Raw genomic sequence first — 22358 nt, 5'->3', positions numbered from 1 at the left:
ACTCATGGGCTTGGGAATATTCAAAAGACATTAATGCCATATTTCAATATTTACAAAGAAAGTCACAAAATAATTTTAAACATTAAGCCACTGCAAAGAAATATCTGGTGCAAGAAAAAATTATTAAAAAATAAACTTTCAAGAATATCCAAGACAAAACTCTAAATGAAGCACTTTTTCCCCCCTGTAATCAAAGTCAATAGAGACACAAACTAATCATTCAAAGTATGGCAGACAGCAAAAATCTCAGGTGACAACACCCTGAAACCTGTTAGCTTTGGAAAGAAGCAAGTGCACAGGACAGGACGCCAGTGCAAGCGGGACTTCTGGCAATGGCCATGGGGCCCTGCATGCTGTCTCGGGCACGAGGAGAGGACAGGAAGGCAACACAGACTCAGAGGGTGGCGACGGGCCCTGCATGTCATCTGGGGATTTAGAGGGGACAGGAAGGCAACATAGCATAATAGATTGTGTCATGTGTACCTTACCTCTTAATTGGGCAATGAGAAAGGGGGATTAAAAAAAAAAAAAAGGTGAACCTTGATCCAGGCCACAGTGTAAGGGGCACACCGTAAGCACATGCCCATGGACAGTGGCATAATGGGGGTCTCAGGGGCGGGTACAGGTGTGAACTCTCACGGCAGAGCACCCTAAGTGCAGACGCATTCTCACACACAGGTGTGGCCCCTGCATATATATGCCCTGCTGTGCGGGCTTCCAGATGGTTCCTTAGACAGCCATGTGAAAACTAGCAAGGGCACTACGATGGCATGGCAGAAGCCACACACTTCCTGGGGGTTGGGGGCCCTCCAGGACTCAGGGCAGGAACACCCCCCAACACCTGCTTGAATGCCGACCTCTTGAGAGGGTTGGCATCCCAGCAGGTCCTCACGACCCTAAACCTGTCAGGGGGTAAGTGTTCTGGGTTGAGCATGCTGATGCCTCCGAGATCATCCCGTAGAACTTGGAGTCTAGGGCCAGGCCGGGGTAGGGGCTGCTTCCTAGAGAGAGCAGCTCCCACAGAAAGATGCCGGGACCAGACGTCCCTCTCGAACGTGTACACACAGTTGAAGATGCTCTCGGGCACCATCCACTTCTGGGGAGTCGGGCATTTATTTCCTTTAAACATAATTGGAGTCATGCTTGATGTCTCCGGCTAGACCAACGTGGCGAGTTTTTGTGATTCGACAATGAGTCGGGAGGGTGTTCCTAGCTGCTGAGTCTGTGAATACAGTTATTGGAGGCGAGGCATGCCCCGCCCTTGGCCACCTGGTACGAGCAGCTCAGCAGGTCCAGGGCCAGCTCGTCGTCCTTGATGACGGCGGGGGCCACGACCCTCTCCACGTGCAAGCCTACTCTCACAGACCTCCTTCCTGTCGGCCTTGGTTGGGACAACGTGGGAGATGTCAGACTTCATGTCTATGTACTCGTTAGTGCTGTCACACGAGGACTCCTTTGAATGCAATAGGTTCTTATAAAGGGCCGCTTCTGCTCGATCTTTCTGCTTGGAGCAAATACACAAATCACGTTTTCTTCTCAAAACATTCAGAAGATCACCATAGCATGTACAACATACCGTAATGGCCAGGGTAGGCCCACCCACGGTGCACGCCCCGAGGGGATTCACGGTGTTCACGTGATTGCCAAGGTAAGGACCTTCGGGTCAGACATTAGGGCTTTCCACTGTTAGATGGGCGCTGGGCTTGAGTATCTTCACAGCAACGGTCATGGCCGCGTCTGACTGGATCAGGCCGTAAGAAGCGGCCCCCACAACCTTCCCAGAGCTCATCCTGTTCCTGGAGAAGTCCCCCTTGTGGTCCTAAGGAAGCCGGGTCGGTCGATGTCCACGTAGTTATTGCCGTTTATCGCCTCCACGATCTTCTGCTGCCGCTGCACCTCATATATAGGCTTCTCCAATTACATACTATTAAGGTGGGAGGAAGAAAAGGAGATTGCATTGTCTGCTGGAATAGAAAAACACCAGGTGGAATATGTCAAACAAATTACTATTGTCCTACAACATGTATTAATGAACCCGCAATGCATGTCGGTGACTGTTTTACATGTTATCACACATTAGAAAAATATAAGATATAAAATTTTGATTTTTTTGTCATAACTAAGTTCCTCAATGTCCAAAATTCCATTATAAGCCTAATATCATTACAATAAAATAATGGTCCCAATGCCATACTATTTAATATGAAGTGATTAGTTTTTCACTATTTAGTAAAAAAGTGCAGTCGAGTTGTTGGTATTTGCTGGTAGGTGATCTGCCAGACATCTACAAGTGCAAAGAGGTTGAAATCTACTCTCTTAGCTATTTTCAAGAATACAATACATTGTATTCTTACCGTGGTATACAAGAGATATTTTGTACTCAATACTATCTGAAATTTTGTATCCTTTGACCAACTTCTCACTAGCTCCTTGTAACCAGCACAGCCCTCTCTACTTCCATGAGATCAACTTTTCAATTTTATTTCATTAAAAAAAATTAGTGTAGAAAAACATAGAAACAACATGAAAGCAAGAGTCATCCTCTAAATAAATCCATACAAACATAAATTCTATTGTGTATATTTAAGGTACATAGAATGATGTTATGGAATACACATAGATAATAAAAAGATCACCATGCTCTAGCAAATTAATATATCTATCATCTCACATAGTTACCCCCTAAGCGCAGCTAAAAATCTACTCACTTAGCATAAATCTCATATGCAATACAATTTCATTAACTACTCATGTTGTACATTAATTAGATGTTTAGATGAGTTCATCCTACACATCTGCTGTTTTGGATCCTCTGACCTACATCTCCCAACTTCCTCCCCTATTCACTGCCTCTGGCAACCAAAGTTTTGTTCTTTTCTCTGTATGTATGTAAACAATCCATACATTGGGGGGTTTCAAAAATATATTTAAGTTTAATACAAATTTTATACAAAGTGTGAAAAAAATACTTCCATATGCTAAAAGCAATCATGCATCACAAATAATGCCAGCTAGGCAGTTTTTATGATGACCGCAATTCACAAATGTTCTTTCTCTCCAGTTTTCTTCTAATACTGTCTTCTTTTTTTTTCTCTCTCTAATATGGGTAGAAACGGTACAGTTCACATCCTCTTATCAATAATGAAGAGAAAGTAAATGAGACTATAATGTACAAAAAGATGTTCTGGAATGATATTGTGTAATTAATTTGCCATATACATACATTAACTTTTGCTTTGGTCAACGCAGCATACATAGTATAATAGACAGCATGATGTGTCTTGCTTTTTCTTACACTGCCTTTGTTTCATGCTGATATAAAATGTAATTTTTATCATATAAAGTAATACATAATACCCCCAAAACAGAAATTATTTATACAACATTGTGATTTATTCTTATACATTTAAACTTCAGTCACCTTCAAAGTACTCTTCATTTGATGCTATACATCTATCAAGATGCCTTTTCTACTGCTCAAAATGGTTTTTGAATTCATCAACTTTGATGCCCCTTAATGCTTCTGCCATTTTTTGTTTCACTTCTTCCACAATGGCAAAACATTTCCCTTTGAGGACTTTTTTTATCTGGGAAACAAAAAAAGTCACTTGGGGCAAGACTGGGTGAACAGGGAGTGTGGGGCATGGGAGTCCTGGCATTTTTAGTCAGAAACTGTTGAACACTCAGTGTGGTTTGGGCAGATGTATTTTGATGGAAGGAGCAATCACCTGTTTGCCACAACTTGGGATATTTCTTCCACAAATCGTGATGCCACCTTCTCAAAACTTCCAGATAAAAACTTTGGTTGACTGCTTGATACAGAGGAACAAATTCTGAGTGTACTTCATGAGGTCACCCTCCAAAAGATAATTCCAGTTTTTAAAAATACTCCTTGTACATGCTTCATCCCAGACCCAAACATCTACTGTGTGTGACTTACTTTTAAGTTATTGCTTTTGAGAAGCATGGTCTCTCTTTCTCAAGTATGTATGTGTTTAAAGGAATTACAAAGTAAAGATTTCTCTTTGTTTCAGAGTTGATGACACTACGTTCTCTTCTGCAGTTGAGCTGTGAGACTTGTTTCTGTTTCTCTTCAATAATCTAGGACTTCCCTGGCCCCCTTTTAGGAGTAGAGTCATCATATAAATCACATAAAATAAACTAGCTTCTTGCTGTGGCCTTCTGGTCTGGAAAACTTGTGTTTTATAATATCATAACATAGTATTTGAAAGGAGCCAATGGCTTGGTGGATGTGCCCACAACAACACAGAGTCTCTGCTGAAACTCCTGATCTCAACATACTGTCTTCAAACATATGAGTGAAAATGGCTTGCTTTCCCCCAGGTATCCAGGGATGGGAACATGAGTGGACAGCAGTCCCTGGGCCTAGGCTTCATTCCGCTGTGTGACTGAGGAGCTGACTAATCACCCCTTCTTCAGCATCAAAGCATTCTTTCACTGCTTGGTTTAAAAAAATTGTTTTTAAAAAATAAATTTGAGAAATATGAAATATGAATATCTCATATCAAATATGAAAGAGGGAAGGTACAACAGGTTTTTCATATATAGGTATGACATCCACAAATTGTACATGATTTACATCTAAAACATGCAGCTCGTGGTTAGACAGCTCTGTCAAAGCTAATGCTAGACTCAGTGTAGGCTGCCCCTTGCACCAGGTCAAGTCTAAATGTTCAGAATTCTCAAGTCTGAAGGGGGCTGTTTCTTGTCTTTGCGTTTCCTGTTTTCCTGGTATCTGAGTATTTCCCCCCATTGGGAGGTGGCTTGTGTCACAATTTGCCCCAGTCCCAGAGGGTGTCCAGCTGAGCCTCTTTGTCCTGGGTATTTGTGTGCTCCAAATGTACCAATCCTTGCTTCTCATCACTGCAGCTGCAACTGGATTCACTACACCAGGAATGGTCAGAACCTTGGTTGGAGCCTTGGAGAATGGAGGAGGGTGTCTCTCTGGAGCCAGAAGGGTTGAGTGTTGAACCACTGTCCTTGCTTTTCTCTGCTGATGCATCCTTCTCTTTCAAAGCGCTGGCTGTTTCTGAAGGCATTGATTGAGGGATGACTTGTTTAATGTTTCTGTGTTCACCTCGGTGTCTTGCTGAGGGGCGGTAACTGCCTGAATGCAGGACTTCATGTACTCAGGCCAGTGAGGCAGCTGGCAGGGGTAGTCACAGTAAGTGGTGTTTCAGCAGCAGTTGAAGATGGTCTCTTTCTTACAGTTGGGGCACCAGTGCTTTTTTCTTGGTCTCATCCACCAACTGCTGCTTCTCCAGCTCCAACTGTTTCTTCCCCTTGGGATGAGACAGTCCCACTGCTGCTCCAGGCTTTGCTGTATCTCCACCATGGTCAGTTCCAAGTTGTGCTTCATTTCAGAGAGCTCTTGCTGCTGCAGCCACTGAAGCTTCTCTATCTCAGTCCTCAGCCTGCAAATCTCAACTATTGTGCTTCCAGTAGTTTTGAGAGAGATCATTATATATTCCTACCATTGTTCCTTTTATCACATCTGTCCCTTTGCCGGTGTACTTGGCGATATCTGTAGTGACATTGGCTGAGGCGGCAGTGATGACCATATAAGCAGTGATTGGAGATGTGAAGGGGCTCATGGCCTGCAGTGACAATTGTGTGCAGTTCACCAGGGTAATGGTGAGCATGAACAAGCTCTGAGTGATCTCCTTTGGCTGGACAGCTTTTACGGCCTATCTAGTCTGATATCTCATCCCCGGGAAGACTAAAGCTGTTGCTGCTGGTGTTGCTGTTAGTGTTGCTGTTGCACCTTCTGTATATGCCTATTTTGGGAGAATGTTTGAAACTTACCGAATGACTTCCACATAACCTGCTGTATGTCCAGGGTAGTCTCCTTCACTAAAAGTGGTTTCTGCCTTTTCACCAAGCTTCCTGTAGTGGTAGTGGCTACGACCATGAATGACCTGCTGGTGGCAGCTGGGACACCAGCTTTGGGAGTTTGGGCAGAGGAGCGGGTAAGCACTGGCATTTTGGTGGGAGATTGGCTGCCTGCAGTAGTGGATAGCAGAGCTTTACCTACGATATCCTTTGGGAGGATGGCTCTTTGGGCTCTTTCTTATTTTCTCAATCCTCTAGTCCAGAATAGTCTTCTCCTAAGTAGACGACAAGTTCACTCTTTGAATTGGAGTCCAGGACCAAAGGTACTGTTGGAGAATCAGTCTCATCTTTTCCCTCAGTTTATCCTTTGTGGGATGAGGTGACAGCTTTGCTTTTCCTGAAAAGTCCTTCTCAGGCTCAGGACTGGCCTTGTCCTCGATTCTCCTGGATATGTTTTCTCGCTGGTTGGCCTCCTTAATCTCCAGTGGGTTTGCGGGTCTGGGTTTTGTTTGTCTGTTTTTGTTTTGTTTTTTGACAGCAGATGACTGTGTCTATCTGGCTATCCTCTTTGTCTTCTGGCTCATTCTTGGGCTACTGCTCATCATCAATATCCCCACTATCTGGCTTCTCAGAATCCTCTAAATTATTGTGCTTTTTGACTGTATAAATACCTTCTAAGATTTCGTTTATGCCTAATTGTGATCTACAACTCTCAATGGTCTTGTTATCATTTAGTTGGAACCTGTGACAAATGTGCTGCTCGGGATAGATGAGTGGAACAGGGGTTAACTGTTGCTGGACTAACTCACTATGTTCTTTCCAATCCATCTTGGCTTTGCTTAGATCCAGGCTAAGTAAGGTTCAGGATGTTTCCAGTGTTGAGTGTTTGGTCTGTTTTTATTGTGATTGGAGTTGCTGGTTGAGGGGAGAAAAGCTTCAAGCTGCTGGATAAACTCCTTGCTTGTCCCATCTTTGTGGAGGCTGGTGAAGCTGTGCTCTTATTGAGAGGTCCATGGACTCCTCGCTCACACTAAAGTGGCTAGATTTGGCCTTCTTGGCATGCTGCTTCATGTCAGAGCCCATGAGCATAGAAGTTTGTTCTCATGGGGGAACATGGCATTTGTGACAAGGAAATCCTGTGGCTTATGCTCCCTCCCACTCAGCGTGGGCTTGCTCATCCAAATCTTGGGGGATGCCATCATGTCAAAGTTCAGCTTGACCTTTTCCTGCTTGCTATCTTGGCAGTGCCAGCACCGGAGTTGGTGCAATTGAGCAGCAGTTGGTACTGTGTACTGGGCACATAGTGTCCTAAAAGAAGAGTAATTAAAACCCCCAAACTTCCAGTGGCTGTCCTCCACGTGAACCTCCATCTTTTGCATGACACTGTTAAAGATGCTTTTAGTCTCTTTCACAGAAAAGAGAATTTCTTTAGATATGAGGTCCATGAGATGGAAAATGTATTCCGTGTAGTCAAGATGCTATTCCAATAGAACAGGTTTCTGGAATGTGGCCGTCCTTGGCTGTTTTATTTTCTGAATGAAAAACTTGAGTAGGTAGGATAGTTGCTTAATGGTGAGTGTTGTCATGGCTATAACCTGGGTCTTGATGTATTCTGCCACTGTAATTTTCTCACATTCAGTGCAAACCAGCCCCTTCTGGTTCCAGTGTCAGTCTCAGACACTTAGCCTGATAAACCCAGGGACAGAACTCACAGCAAGTGACTTGGCCTTCCCAGTGACAAACCCAGCAGTAGAAATTATTCTGTTCATCTGTGGTACAATATCAACAGGGTTTGTGGTGAGTACCTGCTTCAAGTGGTAAAGCAGACTAGGTTCAGACTGCCAGATTTCCTTTTAAAATAAATAAATAAATAAATAATGCTTGTTGATGTGTCTTGCAATGAGTGGTCACTGGAAGTGGGGGTGGGGGAGGGGAAGGGGCTTTATTTTCTGTGCTGTTCTCTCTGTAGATACAGGATCTCTGTAGATGCATTAATACTGTAATGTCAGCACTTATAAAACATGGAGGACAGCCTCTTAGTTCTCACAGAAAAAGGGTCTGGCACATCGACTGACGATCTGTCCTCCTAATAAAAGCTCATCCCTCACTGGTTGCCTCAGCACATAGAAGTATAAAGTTGTCTCAAATTAGCCTAAACAATTCCTGAGTGATTATCTTTGTGAGGCTTGGGTAAGCAAGAGTCATTCTGGAGAAAAGCCAAATGTGTTCCCAGCAGGCCACATCCCTGGATCTACAAACCTCGCCATTGGGATTTTGACAGGGATTGCATTGAGTCTGTATATAGTTTTGGGTAGTGTGGACATTTTAACAATATTGATTGTTTAATCCATGAGCACAGGGTATCTTTCCATTTATTTATGTTTTCTTTAATTTCTTTCATTCATGTTTTGTATATATGGATGTTTCCAATATATGGATTTTTCTTTCACTTCTTTGGTTAATTGTATTCATAGGTATTTTGATTTTTTTGATGCTATAGTAAGTTGAATTGTTTTCTTGATTTCTTTTTCGGTTAGATAATTATTTATATAAAAAAGTGCTACTGCTTACTTTTGTGTGTTAATTTGGTATTCTTCAGCTTTACTTAATTCATTTATTAGTTCTAAAAGTTTGTTTTTGTTTTTGGTATGTATGTGAACTCTTTGGGGTTGTTTACATACAGGATCATACCATCTGCAATTATAGAAAATCTTTCTGACTTGGATGCCCTTTATTTTTCTTGTCTGACTGCTCCTGCTAGTACTATGTTGAATAGAAGCAGCAAGAATGGGCATCCTTGCCTTATAAGTTTTTAGTTTTGCTCCAGTGATTATGTTAACTGTGGGTTTTTCATTTTCATAAATGACCTTTTATTATGTTGAACAACTTTCCTTCTATACCTAAACTGTTGAAGAGTTTTCATCAAGAAAAAAATGTTGTACTTTGTTGAATGTCTTTTCTGCATCAATTAGGATGATCACAGGGTTTTAATCTTTCATTCTGTTAATGTAATATATCCTATTGATTTTGTGTATGACAATAAAATGTGTTTGGAAATATTTTCTCTAGTTCTAATTTTTAGAAGAGTTTGGAAGTATTGGCATTAACTCTTCTTTGAAGGTTGGGTAGAATTTAGATGTGAAACTGCTTGGTCCTAGGCTTTTCTTTGTTGGGAAATTGTTAATCACTTCTTTAGTTACTTTGTTATTGGCCTGTTCAGGCTATTTCTTCCTGTGTCAATTTTGGCAAGTTGTATTTTTCTAGGGATTTATCTATTTCTTGTAGATATTCCAATTCACTGGCATATAATTGTTTATAATAGGCCTGTATCCTTTTATTTCTGAGAAACCTATTGTAATTTCTTCATTTTCTTTTTTTTTGAGTTGGAGATTCACTCTGTCACCCAGACTGGAGTGCAGTGGCCATTCCCGGCCACTGCAGCCTCAACCTGCTGGGCTCCGGCGATCCTTTCACCTCACCCTTCCAAATAGCTGGAACTACAGGCACGCGTTACCACGCCTGGCTAATTTTTTGATTTATTATATAGATGAGGCAGGTCTTGAACCCGCGGGCTCAGGCAATCCACTCACCTCAGCCTCCCAAGGTGCAGGATTACAGGCTGAGCCACCGAGCCCGGCTTCATTTTCATTTGTAACGTTACTTGAGCCTTCCCTCTGCTTTTCTTAGACTAGCTAAGGGATTGTCAATTTTGGTTACTTTTTTTCAAAAAAACAACTCTTAGTGTCATTGATTCTATATTTGGTTTTTCTATTTTCTATTTCTGTTCTAATTTTTATTATTTCTTTTCTTCAGATAAATTTGTGATTAGTTTGTTTTTCTAGTTCCTTGAGGTGTAATGTTAGGTCATTTACATGGGATCTTTTTTTAATGTAGGCATTCATTGCCAGAAATTTCCCCTTAGAAATGTTTTTGCTGCTACTATAGATTTTGATATGTTGTGTTTCCATTGTTTGTCTCAAGATATTTCAAAATTTGTTTTGATTTCTTATTTGACCCACTGATTGTTCAGGAGCATGTTGTTTAATATCCACATATTTGTGATTTTCCAGTAGGAATTGCTGTTATTGATTTCTAGTTCCATATCATTGTGGTCTGAAGTGATAAACAGATACAACATGAATCTTCTTCAGTTAGTTAAGACTGTTTAGTGGCCTAACATTTGGTCTATCATGGAAAATTTATATGTACCATGAAGAAAAACCATGTAAATTCTGCTACTGCTGGATGGGAAGTTCTTTATATTTCTGTTAGATCCATTTGGTCAAAAGTACAATGCAAGATCCATTTGGTCAAAAATACAATGCAAGTTCAGTTTTTCTTTATTAATTTTGTGTGGCTGATCTTTCCATTCTTAAATGTTGGGTTGAAGTCCTCTACTTTTATTGTATGATAACAATTTCTCCATTCAAATCCATGTTTTATGCATTTAGGTGCTCCAGTGTTGGGTGCATTTATAATGGTTATTTTTATTTGGTGAATTGATCCCTTTATCATTAAATAATGACTTTGTCTCTTGTGACACTTTTTGACTTGAAGTCTATTTTATCACATATGAGTTTGGCCACCTCTGTTCTCTTTTGCTTACTATTTGCATGGAATATCTTCCTCCATTCTTTCACTTTCAAACTATGTATGTCCTTAAAGTGTAAATGAGTCTCTTCTAGATAGCATATATTTGGATCTTGTTTTTGTTTTAATCCATTTGGCCACTGTATGTCTTTTCATTGAATAATTTAATCCATTTGCATTCAAGGTTATTATCAATAAGTAACAACTTACCACTTCTGGTTGTTTTGTAGCTCTTTTGTTTCCCTTCTTCCTTTGTTGTCTTTGTCTTTTGATGTCACAATTTACATCTCTATTGTGTGTTCTTTGGCAATTTATTATGACTTTAGTTACTTCTGACCATTTTGACTTTTAACCTTCATACTAAAGTTCTGTATAACTTACATACCACTATTATTCTGCATTTGGCTATGTATTTACCAATACCAGTGTGCTTTACACTTTCACATGTACTCATCATAGTATCATCCTTTCATTCCACTTGAAAAACTCCTTTAACCATTTCTTGTAAGGTAGGTCTAGTGGTAATAAATTCCCTCAGCTGTTGCTTGTCTGTGAAAAGCAATTTTTCTTTTATTTCTAAAGGACAGCTTTGCTGGGGGCTAGCACTTTTCTTTTCTTTTTTTTCTTTAGCACTTTCAATATATTCATCCGATTCTTTCCTGGTCTGCAAGGTTTGGGCTGAAAAATCCACTGAAAGTCTAATAGAGATTCCCTTGTATGTGACTTAACATTTTTCTCTTTCTGCTTTTAAAATTCTCTTTGACTTTTTGATAGTTTGATTATAATGTCCCTTGGAGAGGATCTCGTTCAGTTCAATCTATTTGGGAATTGTTGAACTTCATGGAACTGGATGTCTATATAACTTCCAAGACTTGGGAAGTTTTCAGCAATTATTTCATTAAATAAACCTTCTGTTCCTTTGTTTTGTGTCCTTCTGAAACTCTCATAATGCAGATATTTATGTGTGTAGTGATAACACTACACATCCTGAAGACTGTCTTCACTTTTTTTTCTTCTGAATTATTTCAAAAGACCTGTCTTCAAATGCAGATTCTTTTCTTTCTTATGCTTGATCTAGTCTGCTACTGAAGCTATCAACCATATTTTTATTTTGCTAATTGAGTTCTTCAGCACCAAGATTTCTATTTGGTTCTTTTTAATGATAGCTATCTCTTTGTTAAGTTTCTCATTCAGATCATGAACTAATTTCTGAATTTCAATAAACTGATATTTGATAATGGTAATAAGCAAATATATTACTGGATAGTGTAGTATACTATACTTTTTATTACTTTAGAGTATACTCCTACTTATTTTAAAAAATTAACTGTAAAACATCCTCAGGCAGGTCTCCTTCAGGTATTGCAGCCTCCTTCAGGAGGTATTGCAGAAGAAGGCATTGTTGTCACAGGAAATGGTGGATTCATGTGTGTTACTGCACCTGAAGACATTCCAGTGGGGCAAGATGTGGAGATGGAAGACAGTGATATTGATATTGATAATCTTTGCCTTGTGTAGGATAATGTGTGTCTTCAATTTTAACTAAAAAGTTGAAAAAGCATAGAAAAAATAAAACAACTTAATAAAAACTTATAAAATATCATAAAGAAAATATTTTTTGTACAAGTTCTACAGTGAGTTGTTTTAAGCTAAGTCCTGTTAAAAAAGAGTCAAAGATTTAAAAAATTTTAAAAGCTTAAAAAGTAAAAAAGTTCCAATAAGCTAAGGTTAATTTATTGTTGAAAAAGAAAGTGTCAGGCTGGGCTCGGTGGCTCAGCCTGTAATCCCGCGCTTTGGGAGGCCGAGGTGAGTGGATTGCCTGAGCCCGCGGGTTCGAGACCCGCCTGGGCAACTTGGCGAGACCTCATCTCTACAATAAATCAAAAACTAGCTGGGCATCGTAGCGTGCACCTGTAGTTCCAGCTACTTGGAAGGCTGAGTGGAAGGACGGCCAGAGCCCAGCAGGTCAAGGCTGCGGTGGCCGGGAGCATGCCACTGCACTCCAGTCTGGGCGACAGAGTGAGACTTCAACTCAAAAAAAGAAAAAGAAAAGAAAAAGAAAGTATCTTTTTATAAATTTAGTGTAGCCTAAGTGTACAGCATTTATAAAGTCTATGATAGTGTACAGGCCTTCACAATTTCCCAGGCCTTCACAATCACTCACCACTTACTCACTGACTCACTCAGAAAAGCTTCCAGACCTGCAATCTCCATTCATTAAGTGCCTTATACATGTGTACACTTTTCTTTTATGCTGTATTTTTCTATAACTTTTTGTGTATACATATGTTTAGATACACAAACACAACTGTGCTATAACTGCTTGCAGTATTCAGTACAGTAACATGCTATACCAGTTTATAAGCTCAGAGTAATAGGCTATAGCCTAGGTTTTACAGTAGGCTATACTACTTAGATTTGTGTAAGTACACTCTATGATGTCCACACAACTCTGAAATTGCCTAATGATGTATTTCTCAGAACATATCCCCATTATTAAGCAACACATAACTGTTTACTTATATGTATGCTATATATGCACACAGTCTGTAAACAGGGACAATTTAACGTCTTCCTTTCCAATTTGGATACCTTTTAGTTCTTTCTCTTGCCTAGCTGCTCTGGCTAGAAATTTCAGTACTATGTTGAATAGAAGCAGCAAAGGTAAACATCCTTGTTTCATTTCTGATCTAAGAAAGAAAAAATAAGAGATGCAGGTCTGTGGATTCCAGGGCATGAAGTTCCAAAAGGGCTTGGTTTATTTTTCTCCATTATGTGTTAGCTGTGGAGTTGTCATATATGGCCTTTAATATGTAGCAGTACATTCCTTCTGCATATCTAATTTGTTGAGTTTTTAATATTGAACAAATGTTAAATTTTTCAAATGTTTTTCTACATCTCTGGAGACAATTATGTGATTTTCTCTTCTGTTAATGTCGTGAATAACATTTTTAGGTTTGTATAAGTTGAACCATTCTTGCATCCCAGGGATAAATCCCACTTAATCATGGCTTACAATATTTTTAATTTGCTGTTGGTTTTTTTTTGCTGCAAAAAACTTTATTTTCATTTGGTTCAGGGCTTGGGAGAGGACTTCAGAGTGGTTAAAAAGCTGCCTACTGGCTGGAGGGGGGAGGCTCAGGCAGAAGAAGCCCTGATACTTTGAGAGGGGTCCCCAGAGGCCACTGGGCTCCTAGTCGTGCTTGAGGGTGAGCCTTTTGAAGAGATACTCGCCAAGTGCAGGCTCGGCCCTGCCAGCCTGTGAAGGCTGGTCAGGTGGTTACCCATCTTCTTGATGAGTTTCACTTCCTCATCTAGGAGGTGGTTCTCCAGTAAGTCACAGAGATGTGGGTCTGTGGATCCCAGGGCATGAAGTTCCAAAAGGCCTTGGTTCAGGCTCTCCTCCAAGGTCATGGCGACTTCCATAGCATCCATGGTTTTACCCCATTCATCTTGAGAGGGCTTCTGGGTATCCTGGAAGAGGGCTTGGCCGCCATGTTGGTTTTGCATCTTCAGATGCCCGGCATCCTCGCGCTTCTCCTCCACCAATTTGCGGAAGAAATGGCCTACACCTTCCAGTGCCACATTGTCAGGGTTGAAACAGAAGCCCTGAGAGAGGCTGGTGTAGGAGGCCCACAGATGCAAATTGACCATGCGGTTGACGGCTGCCTTCACCTCGGTGGAACAATTCTGGCGAACCTGGGAGCTCATGTTTGGTTGGCAAGAGGGTGCTAATGGCAAAAACAGTGGTTGCAGGTCTCAGAAACAGGAGGTGGCCAGAAGGTGGTCTCCGCGGTTGCAAGTGGAGAGATCGGAGGGCAGTGGGAAGCTGGAAGAGAGGGAGTCCCCAGGTCTGTTCCATCCAAACATTGTTGAAGACAGAGAGATCCGTGAGACTGCCGAAAGCACTGCCTCATTTGCTGTTTGAATTCAGTTTGCAAGTATTTTGTTGAGGATTTTTAGTATCTATATTCATTACAGATACTGGCCTGTAATTTTCTTTTCTTGCAGTACCCTTATCTGGCTTTGGTATTATAGTAATGCTGGCCTTGTAAAATGAGTGCAAGTATTCTCTGCTGTTTAGTTTTTTGAAAGTTGGAGAAGTATTTGTTATAGTTATTTAAATATTTGATAGAATTCAGTAGTAAATCCATCAGATACTAGGTTTTTCTTTGACTGGAGACTTTATTACCTCCTTATTCATGATTGATTTGTCTAGATTTTCTATTTCTTCATGATTCAGTCTTGGTAGGTTGTATGTGTCCAGGAACTTACCCATTTCTTCTAGATTATCCAATTTGTTGACATATGACTATTCATAGTAGTCTTATGGTCCTTTGTATTTCTGTAATTTTAATGTCTCCTCTTTCAAATATAATTTTGAGACTTCTTTTTCTTAGACTAAGAACTTGTCCATTTTTATTTTTTCAAAAAACTAACTCTTAGCTTTGTTCTTTTTTTGTTTTTCTGGTCTCTACTTCGAGTATTTCTGTTCTGATTTTTATTATTTCCTTCTTTCTGTTATCTTTTGGCTTATTTTCTTCTTCTTTTTAGTTCCCTGAGGTGTCACTGTATTATTCTTCCTTTTTGATGTAGGTATTTATTGCTATACACCTCCATCTTAGAACTGCTTTTGTTGTATGCTATGTTCGGTAAGTTTATGTCCAATTTCAATTTGAAGATATTTTAAAATTTTCCTTTTAATTTGTTCCTTGACCCATTGGTTGTTCAGGATCATGTTGTTTAATTTCCATGTATTTGTGACTTTTCCAAAACTGGGAAACTTAACAGCGTTATTTTATCATTTCTTTACCTTTCATCTGAGATAAAATTCTAAAATTAGTAGGTAGCTATTAAAATATATTTTCAAATGAAGCTTAAGATGGCCCATATGTGAAATGTAGTGTGTATATATAATTCATATGTGTGTATATATAATTATGAAAATAATTCATCTACATAGTAATATATTCAAACAGTATATTAAAAGTTAAAATGAATGTGAAAGACCTCCCCCTTTCCCACAACCAATGGTACCCATTAAAATCACTACCAAAATTTTTTTAAAAAATAAATTCATTTTATTTTAAAATCTGGGGTATAATTCAGGATTAGGTATATAAGTGGTCACTGTACAGGTGAAGTTTGGGCCTTCCTTTAGTCCCCATTTCACCTGGTTTGAGATCAGATACCCTCACTGATGTTGTGTGCCTCCCCTTCTCCTGGCAGTTTCCTGCTTCTGCCAATCTCTTTCTTATAGTATTATGATAAATGTTCAGGGTCCACTTATGAGTGAGAACATGTGGTAATCAGTTTTTTGTTTCTGTAATAGATCACTGAGTATGAAGGACTCTAAATCCATCCACGTTGCTGCAAAGTCCTTAATTTTGTCCTTCTTTATGGCTGTGTAATATTCTATCATGCATATGTATCATATTTTTAAAAATCCAGTCCACTTTTGATGGGCAGCACAGTTGGTTCCATGTTTTTGCTATTGTGAATGGTGCTGCAATAAACATGCATGTGCAGGTACCTTTTTTATAGAAATACTTGAGTTCCTCCAGGTATATTCCCAGGAGCGGGACTGCTGGGTCATGTGGAAGGCCAATTTTCAGAGTTTTTAGGAATTGCCACACTGTTTTCTACAGAGGTTGTACTAGTTTACACTCCCATCAAATCTTTTCTGAAATATTCTGGGTACATATATGTAAGCATTTACTGCTTTACCTAACCCCACATTATCTATTGTTCTTTTTTCACTTAGCAATATGTCTTGAACATCATTCCAGAAAGCTATTACATATATTTTTAATAGCTGTATAATATTCTTTAACACTATTACCCTCTTAATAAATATTTGATTGTTTCAACTATCAGAAAGAATTCTGTAATACACATATTTGTACATTTACCTCTGTGTATACCCACATGCTATTTGCTTAGAAGTGTATTTTTCAAATTAAATGGAATATGAAGTTAACATTTTGAAAAAGGATTGCCAATATATTCTCCAAAATGAGACTGTACACATTTATACTTGAATGTACCTTCTTGTTGAGATACATCAATGTGCTATTAATGTTCTGTGAAATGCAGTTGTGAGAAAATATGTATTTAGTATAAAACCTTTGAAACATCAAACAACATATTAAAAATCCTAATAAATTATATGCCATTAATCAAAATTATTTCTTTATAGCCAAAAATAAGAGTACGGGTTTTGAAGACAGACATGAGTTCAAGTTCCAACTTCTTTGGCATTTAGGAACTGTGTGATTTTTTTTTTTCATTTTTAAAGAGACAGAGTCTTGCTCTTTTGCCCTGGCTGGAGTGCAGTGGCATGATGAAAACTCACTGCAGACTCAAATCTCTGGACTCAAGTGATCCTTTCACTTCAGCCTCCCGAGTAGCCGGGACAACAGGCTCAAGTCAATGCCTGACCTGTGTGATCTTAAGTAGGTTACTTGATCTTTTTAAGTCTTAATTTATGATTTTTCTTTCCCAAATGGGAAAAATAATAATGCTTGTTCACAAGAGTTATTGTGAGGGTTGGTATACAAAGTGTTTACTGAATAGCTCAACAAAAGTATGTGTCTGATGACACTATGACCTAAATGATTAACAAACAACAAAAGTATAAATCTACTTGCATTTCCAAAAAAATAGTAAATACTAAAAATCTCCATCAATGAAGTGATTTTCATTTTCTTTGAGTCTTTCAATTCTTAAGACCTGAATTCCTGATAATCATGAGTGTTGATTTCTGAGCAGATATTAGTATGAAATATAATTCATTCAGGCTCAAAGAAGCTTGGTGAATATAAAATTCTAATTAAAGAAGAAAACAGTAAGGAGATTTGGGTTTAGGTTTATAAGATTGCAATGTTATCATGTACTTTACCTATGATAAGACAGAATTCCTAAGACAGCATTTTAATAATGATGACATGGTTTATAAACATGATTAAGAATGGCTATAAAAAACAAATGTAAAACTTGAATGTTGATTTCAAGCATTCCTTTTAATAGATTCTAAGTACCAAGATTTCCTAGAGGTATGATCACCTCAGAACTCTATATATAGGAAATTGTAACATGTTCAATTTGAGACATCAAAAACATTTAAAATAGACACTGCAAAATTTATCTGTAGTTTAAAGGTCAAATTTATTAGGAGATTAAGAGATGTATTATACATGGACTATAAATACTGCACAGCTGACTTTATTCACAGTCAAGCAGACAGATACAGTCAGTACCTATTTTGTGGATACTCTTGTTCTTTTGTTCCAAGAAAAGTTTGCGCCATATGACTTGTACTTGGGTTTTGGAACCTTCCTCTCTTCAACGTCATAGCTCCATCCTGGGGGAAGGGGACAAAACAAACCCACAGGAATAGAATTAAAGAGGATACCTAAGAACAAAAAAAACAGAGGCTAGCTTTTATAATTTAATGTTCATTTGTCATCAAGAGTATATGTCAACACACCTGAATATAAATACTTCGCAAATTTGTTCCCTTATAATCCTGTGTGAGAAGTGGGTCCAAAAGATTGCCCGAAGATGATATATCATTACTCAAATTAAAGATGTAACCCATGATTCAATTTCTCCTTGCACAATTACTAATTTCTGTGTATTATGTAAAAATTTCCATCCCCATGTGAAGGTGAACATATAACTTCTTAATATCTACATCAGGGAGCACTGAACAAAATGATCAATCTGACTTCCTCTAAAAGTCAGCATTTTTATAATAGTTTGAAACTCTTCTGAAAGGATACAGAAAAAGTCTGTCTGCCTGTCTGTCTGTCTACCTACCTACCTACCTACCTACCTACCTACCTATCTCACATAGAGTGGAACATGAGAGATGACCTGGTTCAGTCCTCTGGACTTTGACATGCTGATTCAACGTAAAGTTTTTCAATATGTGCTTCAAAGGCTGTCTGCATTAGCTGGAATTACATGGGAGTACTTGACAACAATGCAAATTCTTAGTTCTGAACAAAGGCCCACGGGATCAGAGTATCTAGTGAGGGTCTGGGAATGCATATTTTAACTATCAACTCGGAGATTTTTATGCACAGAAAATTGAGCACCACTGGTCAAAACTGACTATTCTCTTCTGAGTATTTGTATCTCTTCTCTAAGAGTTTCAGAGTTTTTCAGTGTTTTATAATTTTGAAAACTACTGCATCTTCTGTTTTAAGTCCTATTCTTCAGTTCTCTTAAAATATGGGAAACAACCGAATCAATACCCTCCTCTTAAAAAATATAATTAAGTCACTCTTTTATTACCTTTACTAGACAATAATGTCACTTTTTTTTCATAAGGTCCATTTTTACCATCCTGTAATTTATCATTCTTTTCTCTCAGTACTTTCTTCAAATAATTCTTCTGGAAATGCCTGATTCATAGCTGTATCATGCAGTCACGTACAAAATGTCCAAAGTGAATATCATATGGTCTAATTAAGTGAGCTTCTTGATCTTGGTGACTATAGCATTTGCTGCCACAAAGCTTCTATCTCAATAGTTTCTTAATTAGGACTCATTTTACCATAAAAGTAAAGCCTATGACACTCAAGTCAGTGTACTACTGCCACTGTCCCAAGAGGGAATACAATATTTAACAGAGTACTTTGAAATCAAACTTTTAATCTACTTTATCCATAACAGAAAATTACATTCACACTGCTAGAACTCCATTCAGTTTCAAAGAAAGTTCAATTAACTACAGGGACATGGGGAAGCAAGAAGGCACACGAAACACCTTAATGAGCACCAAAGAGCATTTTAGGTGGGGTAGGCAGAGAAGCCCACCTTCCCTCAGAAGATAACGTTTGAGTAAACACCTGAAGTATGTCAAGGAATAAGCTGGTCAAAAAAGAGCTTCCAGGCAAAGAGAAGAGCAACTGCAAAGGCCCTGAGGCAGAAGCATACCTGGTGTAAAATTTTAACAAAAATGCATCTAAAGTTCTTAGCCCAGAGCCTAGAAGAACACTTACTGTGTTTTGTGTGCTAGGCTCTGGGCTAAGGGCTTTAGATGCATTTTTATTAAAATTTTACTTACTGAGTTTACGTTACATATACTCACATACCTTAATTTTATATTAACGTATAAGGGGGGAAAAGCATAGAGAAAATAAACAAGCAGCCTAAAGTTACAGGGCTAGTAAGTAGCGGAGCCAAGATTTTAACCCAAGTTGACTTTAAAGCTATGCGCCTAACTACTTAATAATAAAACTGTATTTCTTTTAAAATATCCTGCAATTGCAAGCAATTTTTATCTATTTCATTTTATTTCTCTTTATTCCATGTGATCTTGTAACTATTTTTGTTTTACTTTAAAAATGTTGAAAATACTTTTAAGAATCCTTGGAAAATAAGTCTATGCCCCCTCCCCACCTCCCAATTGTGAGAAAGAAAATGGTTTCTAGTGTACATTCTGTATTCAGTTATAATGATCTTTGGCAAATTACCTACCTCCATGAACTTTTCTTGCTAAACAGTGGGTTCTCTTCTCCCCTCACTATCTCCCAATACACATTTTCTAGTTCAATAAAGACATTATAAAAGAAACTGCAGATAAAAAAACAAGGAAGCACTTGGAAATATTTAGGAACTAATACTATACAAACACATATCTGATAACCACTCTTTCAAATTCACTCAGTTTCTCTTTCGGCCACCAGGGAGAAAAACAATTCTTTTTTATTACAACAGAACTCAGACATAGATCTATTATCTGTTCTGGTTATGGAGTTTCAAAATGCTGTCAGGGTCACCGCAATGTGAGAAGACTGAAGTTATATGAACATAAAAGAACAACTGGTTTGGGTTTTCTCCTAGTAACTAAGGAGTGAGCTGGCTCCTGGAATTGTGAGCCAGATTATAGCTGCTGTTGATGGTGATAACAACAATAAATAGAAGAATCATGATAGGGATAGGAATGTGGATGGGCAAAGCACCCTCTAAAAAACAAACACAAATACACATGGAAGAGACTTACATTTGCTAATAGGATCCATCTCCATATAATTATGCTGTCACAACCACTCATGATAGTTAGGATGTACAGGGGAAATTTTCCTACCCTCTCACTTTTCTGTGGAAAACAAATTTGTTTCCAAAGTTGTGCAAGCAACTGTGCTTCTCTAACTAAAAGCAAAGAAAGGTATGAGGAAGTCTGATGACAATTCACAAGAGACTGAAACTAAAGTCAGAATCCACATAAATCTCTATTTGAATTTTCTATCCATTATTCATAATACTTTTCTACTATGTAAGGCTGTCATTATAATACAATTTTGCTATTTTTTTTTTATTTTGGGGATACTGTTAAGACTCTAATCACATTTCTAGCATCTTCCTCCATTGTTTACCTTATAGCGCCTGGATGAACAAATTTATTGGCCCCACATACTTTGACATAAAGGTTACTTGGGCAAACAGTGAATTTTAGCTAAAAAGACAAAGTAACCAAAAGAGATAACACTTTAAAGGACATTAAACATGTACTTAACAATGGGTAAGACAAATGAATTATATTCATCTTTTTTGCTTCTCATTTGAAACCCGTTTCTAAAGAAAAGGAATGCAGTGTATCTTTCAAGAGCTAGAATATAGAAATTTTGGAATGAAATTTTACTAGCAAAATGCTTAAATTTCTATAAGAATTTTTTTTTTACTCTCTAAAATAAGTTTTTTGTTTTTGTAAAAGTAAGAACCCAAACTTGTCTTTCTGGATGGGACCATGGAAGTAAAAAACCTTGCCTCTCTAAAGAATGCTTATATAAAATTAAAGTGTAGAATACAATGACAATGGTTCCATTTGCTGTCCTATTACTATACTGAAAACCAGCCCTCACTCTTTCCAGCTGTGCAACAGAAGATCAAAGCAACTGAGTCCAAGGCAGCTGCGCCAGGGATGGGGTGAAACTCCCAAGGCTGCATCACTTCCCAGAGGAGAGTAGCCATATGGCACAGATTAGCCACAAATCCAACTACCAGCACCTAAATGATGAGGAGTTGACTCCTCTTGCTGTTTCATGTTTCACACACTGGAACACTTTCACAAAAAATATTGTGAACCTTAAGTCCTTTAACTTTAGTATCAGAGAAGTACCTTTGGCAAATGCTCTAGTAAACTTAAAATGTAATCCTTAATATCCAATGCCCCAATTTTTTCCTTGAAATATGCCAATTTATTTTGTAGATCTCTACACATTGTGTAGGATATTCTATTTCCTATTACATGAATGGTTGTCGTAATCTTTCCAAATGGGGAAAAAAAAAAAAAAAAGCCTCTGACTAAAACCACAACAATTAACTTATGAATTCAAACTATAAGACAGAAAAAAGAAATTAATTCCATTTTTTTTAATTTACAGAACCATTTCATGTATGGTTCAATAATACAAAAACAGAGAAACATCCATCTGTTCCTTTATTGCTTGTGAAATGTTTTACCGCTAGTAACCTTGATTCACATCCTATGAAAGGCCTTTCTCCTCTAATACCCTAATCTCACACTGACATTAGTTCTGAAGTGAACAGTTTAATGATTTTTTTTTCTACTCTGCATTTGTGCACAGAAAAAGAACCACCACATAATTTGGCACAAAATGACATAACTGGCAGTCACTACTAACTAAGGCATGGGATCAGAATAGCAAAGCTTTGGGAATCCAAAGCGAGGTCCACTGGTTACTTGGAAGGTTTCAAGATTCCTCACCAGGCTATGTATACACATTATACCTGGTTGACAACAAACCAGAAACTTTTTTTTTTTGAGTTGGAGTCTCACTCTGTCACCCAGACTAGAGTGCAGTGGCCGCTCTCGGCCACTGCAGCCTCGACCTGCTGGGCTCCAGCCATCCTTCCGCTCAGCCTTCCAAGTAGCTGGAACT

At 38.4% G+C, this 22358-nt stretch overlaps 1 protein-coding gene and 3 pseudogenes across 2 annotated transcripts in view; all 4 read right to left on the bottom strand.

Moving 5' to 3' along the window:
- Positions 1-608: 608 nt before the first annotated feature.
- LOC103258130 lies at positions 609-4774 on the bottom strand (annotated as a pseudogene).
- A 16-nt stretch (positions 4775-4790) lies between these two features.
- Positions 4791-8120, bottom strand: LOC103258129 (annotated as a pseudogene).
- Positions 8121-13636: 5516 nt separating this feature from the next.
- On the bottom strand, positions 13637-14154 carry LOC103258128 (annotated as a pseudogene).
- A 3437-nt stretch (positions 14155-17591) lies between these two features.
- Positions 17592-22358, bottom strand: part of NDUFS4 (NADH:ubiquinone oxidoreductase subunit S4) — a 98762-nt gene continuing 93995 nt past the window's right edge. For both annotated transcript variants that reach the window (XM_008055838.1, XM_021711258.1), the window contains one exon: positions 17592-17806. In XM_008055838.1, coding sequence (XP_008054029.1) covers positions 17703-17806 — 104 coding nt within the window. In that variant the 3' untranslated portion in view covers positions 17592-17702. The remainder of the gene's footprint in view (positions 17807-22358) is intronic.

This window comes from Carlito syrichta, unplaced genomic scaffold (assembly GCF_000164805.1).
Source record: "Carlito syrichta isolate Samal-C Ts95f unplaced genomic scaffold, Tarsius_syrichta-2.0.1 Scaffold301969, whole genome shotgun sequence".
Taxonomy (NCBI): Eukaryota; Metazoa; Chordata; class Mammalia; order Primates; family Tarsiidae; genus Carlito; species Carlito syrichta.
The sequence above is the reverse complement of the archived record's forward strand: the minus strand, read 5'-3'. Positions and strand labels throughout refer to the sequence as shown.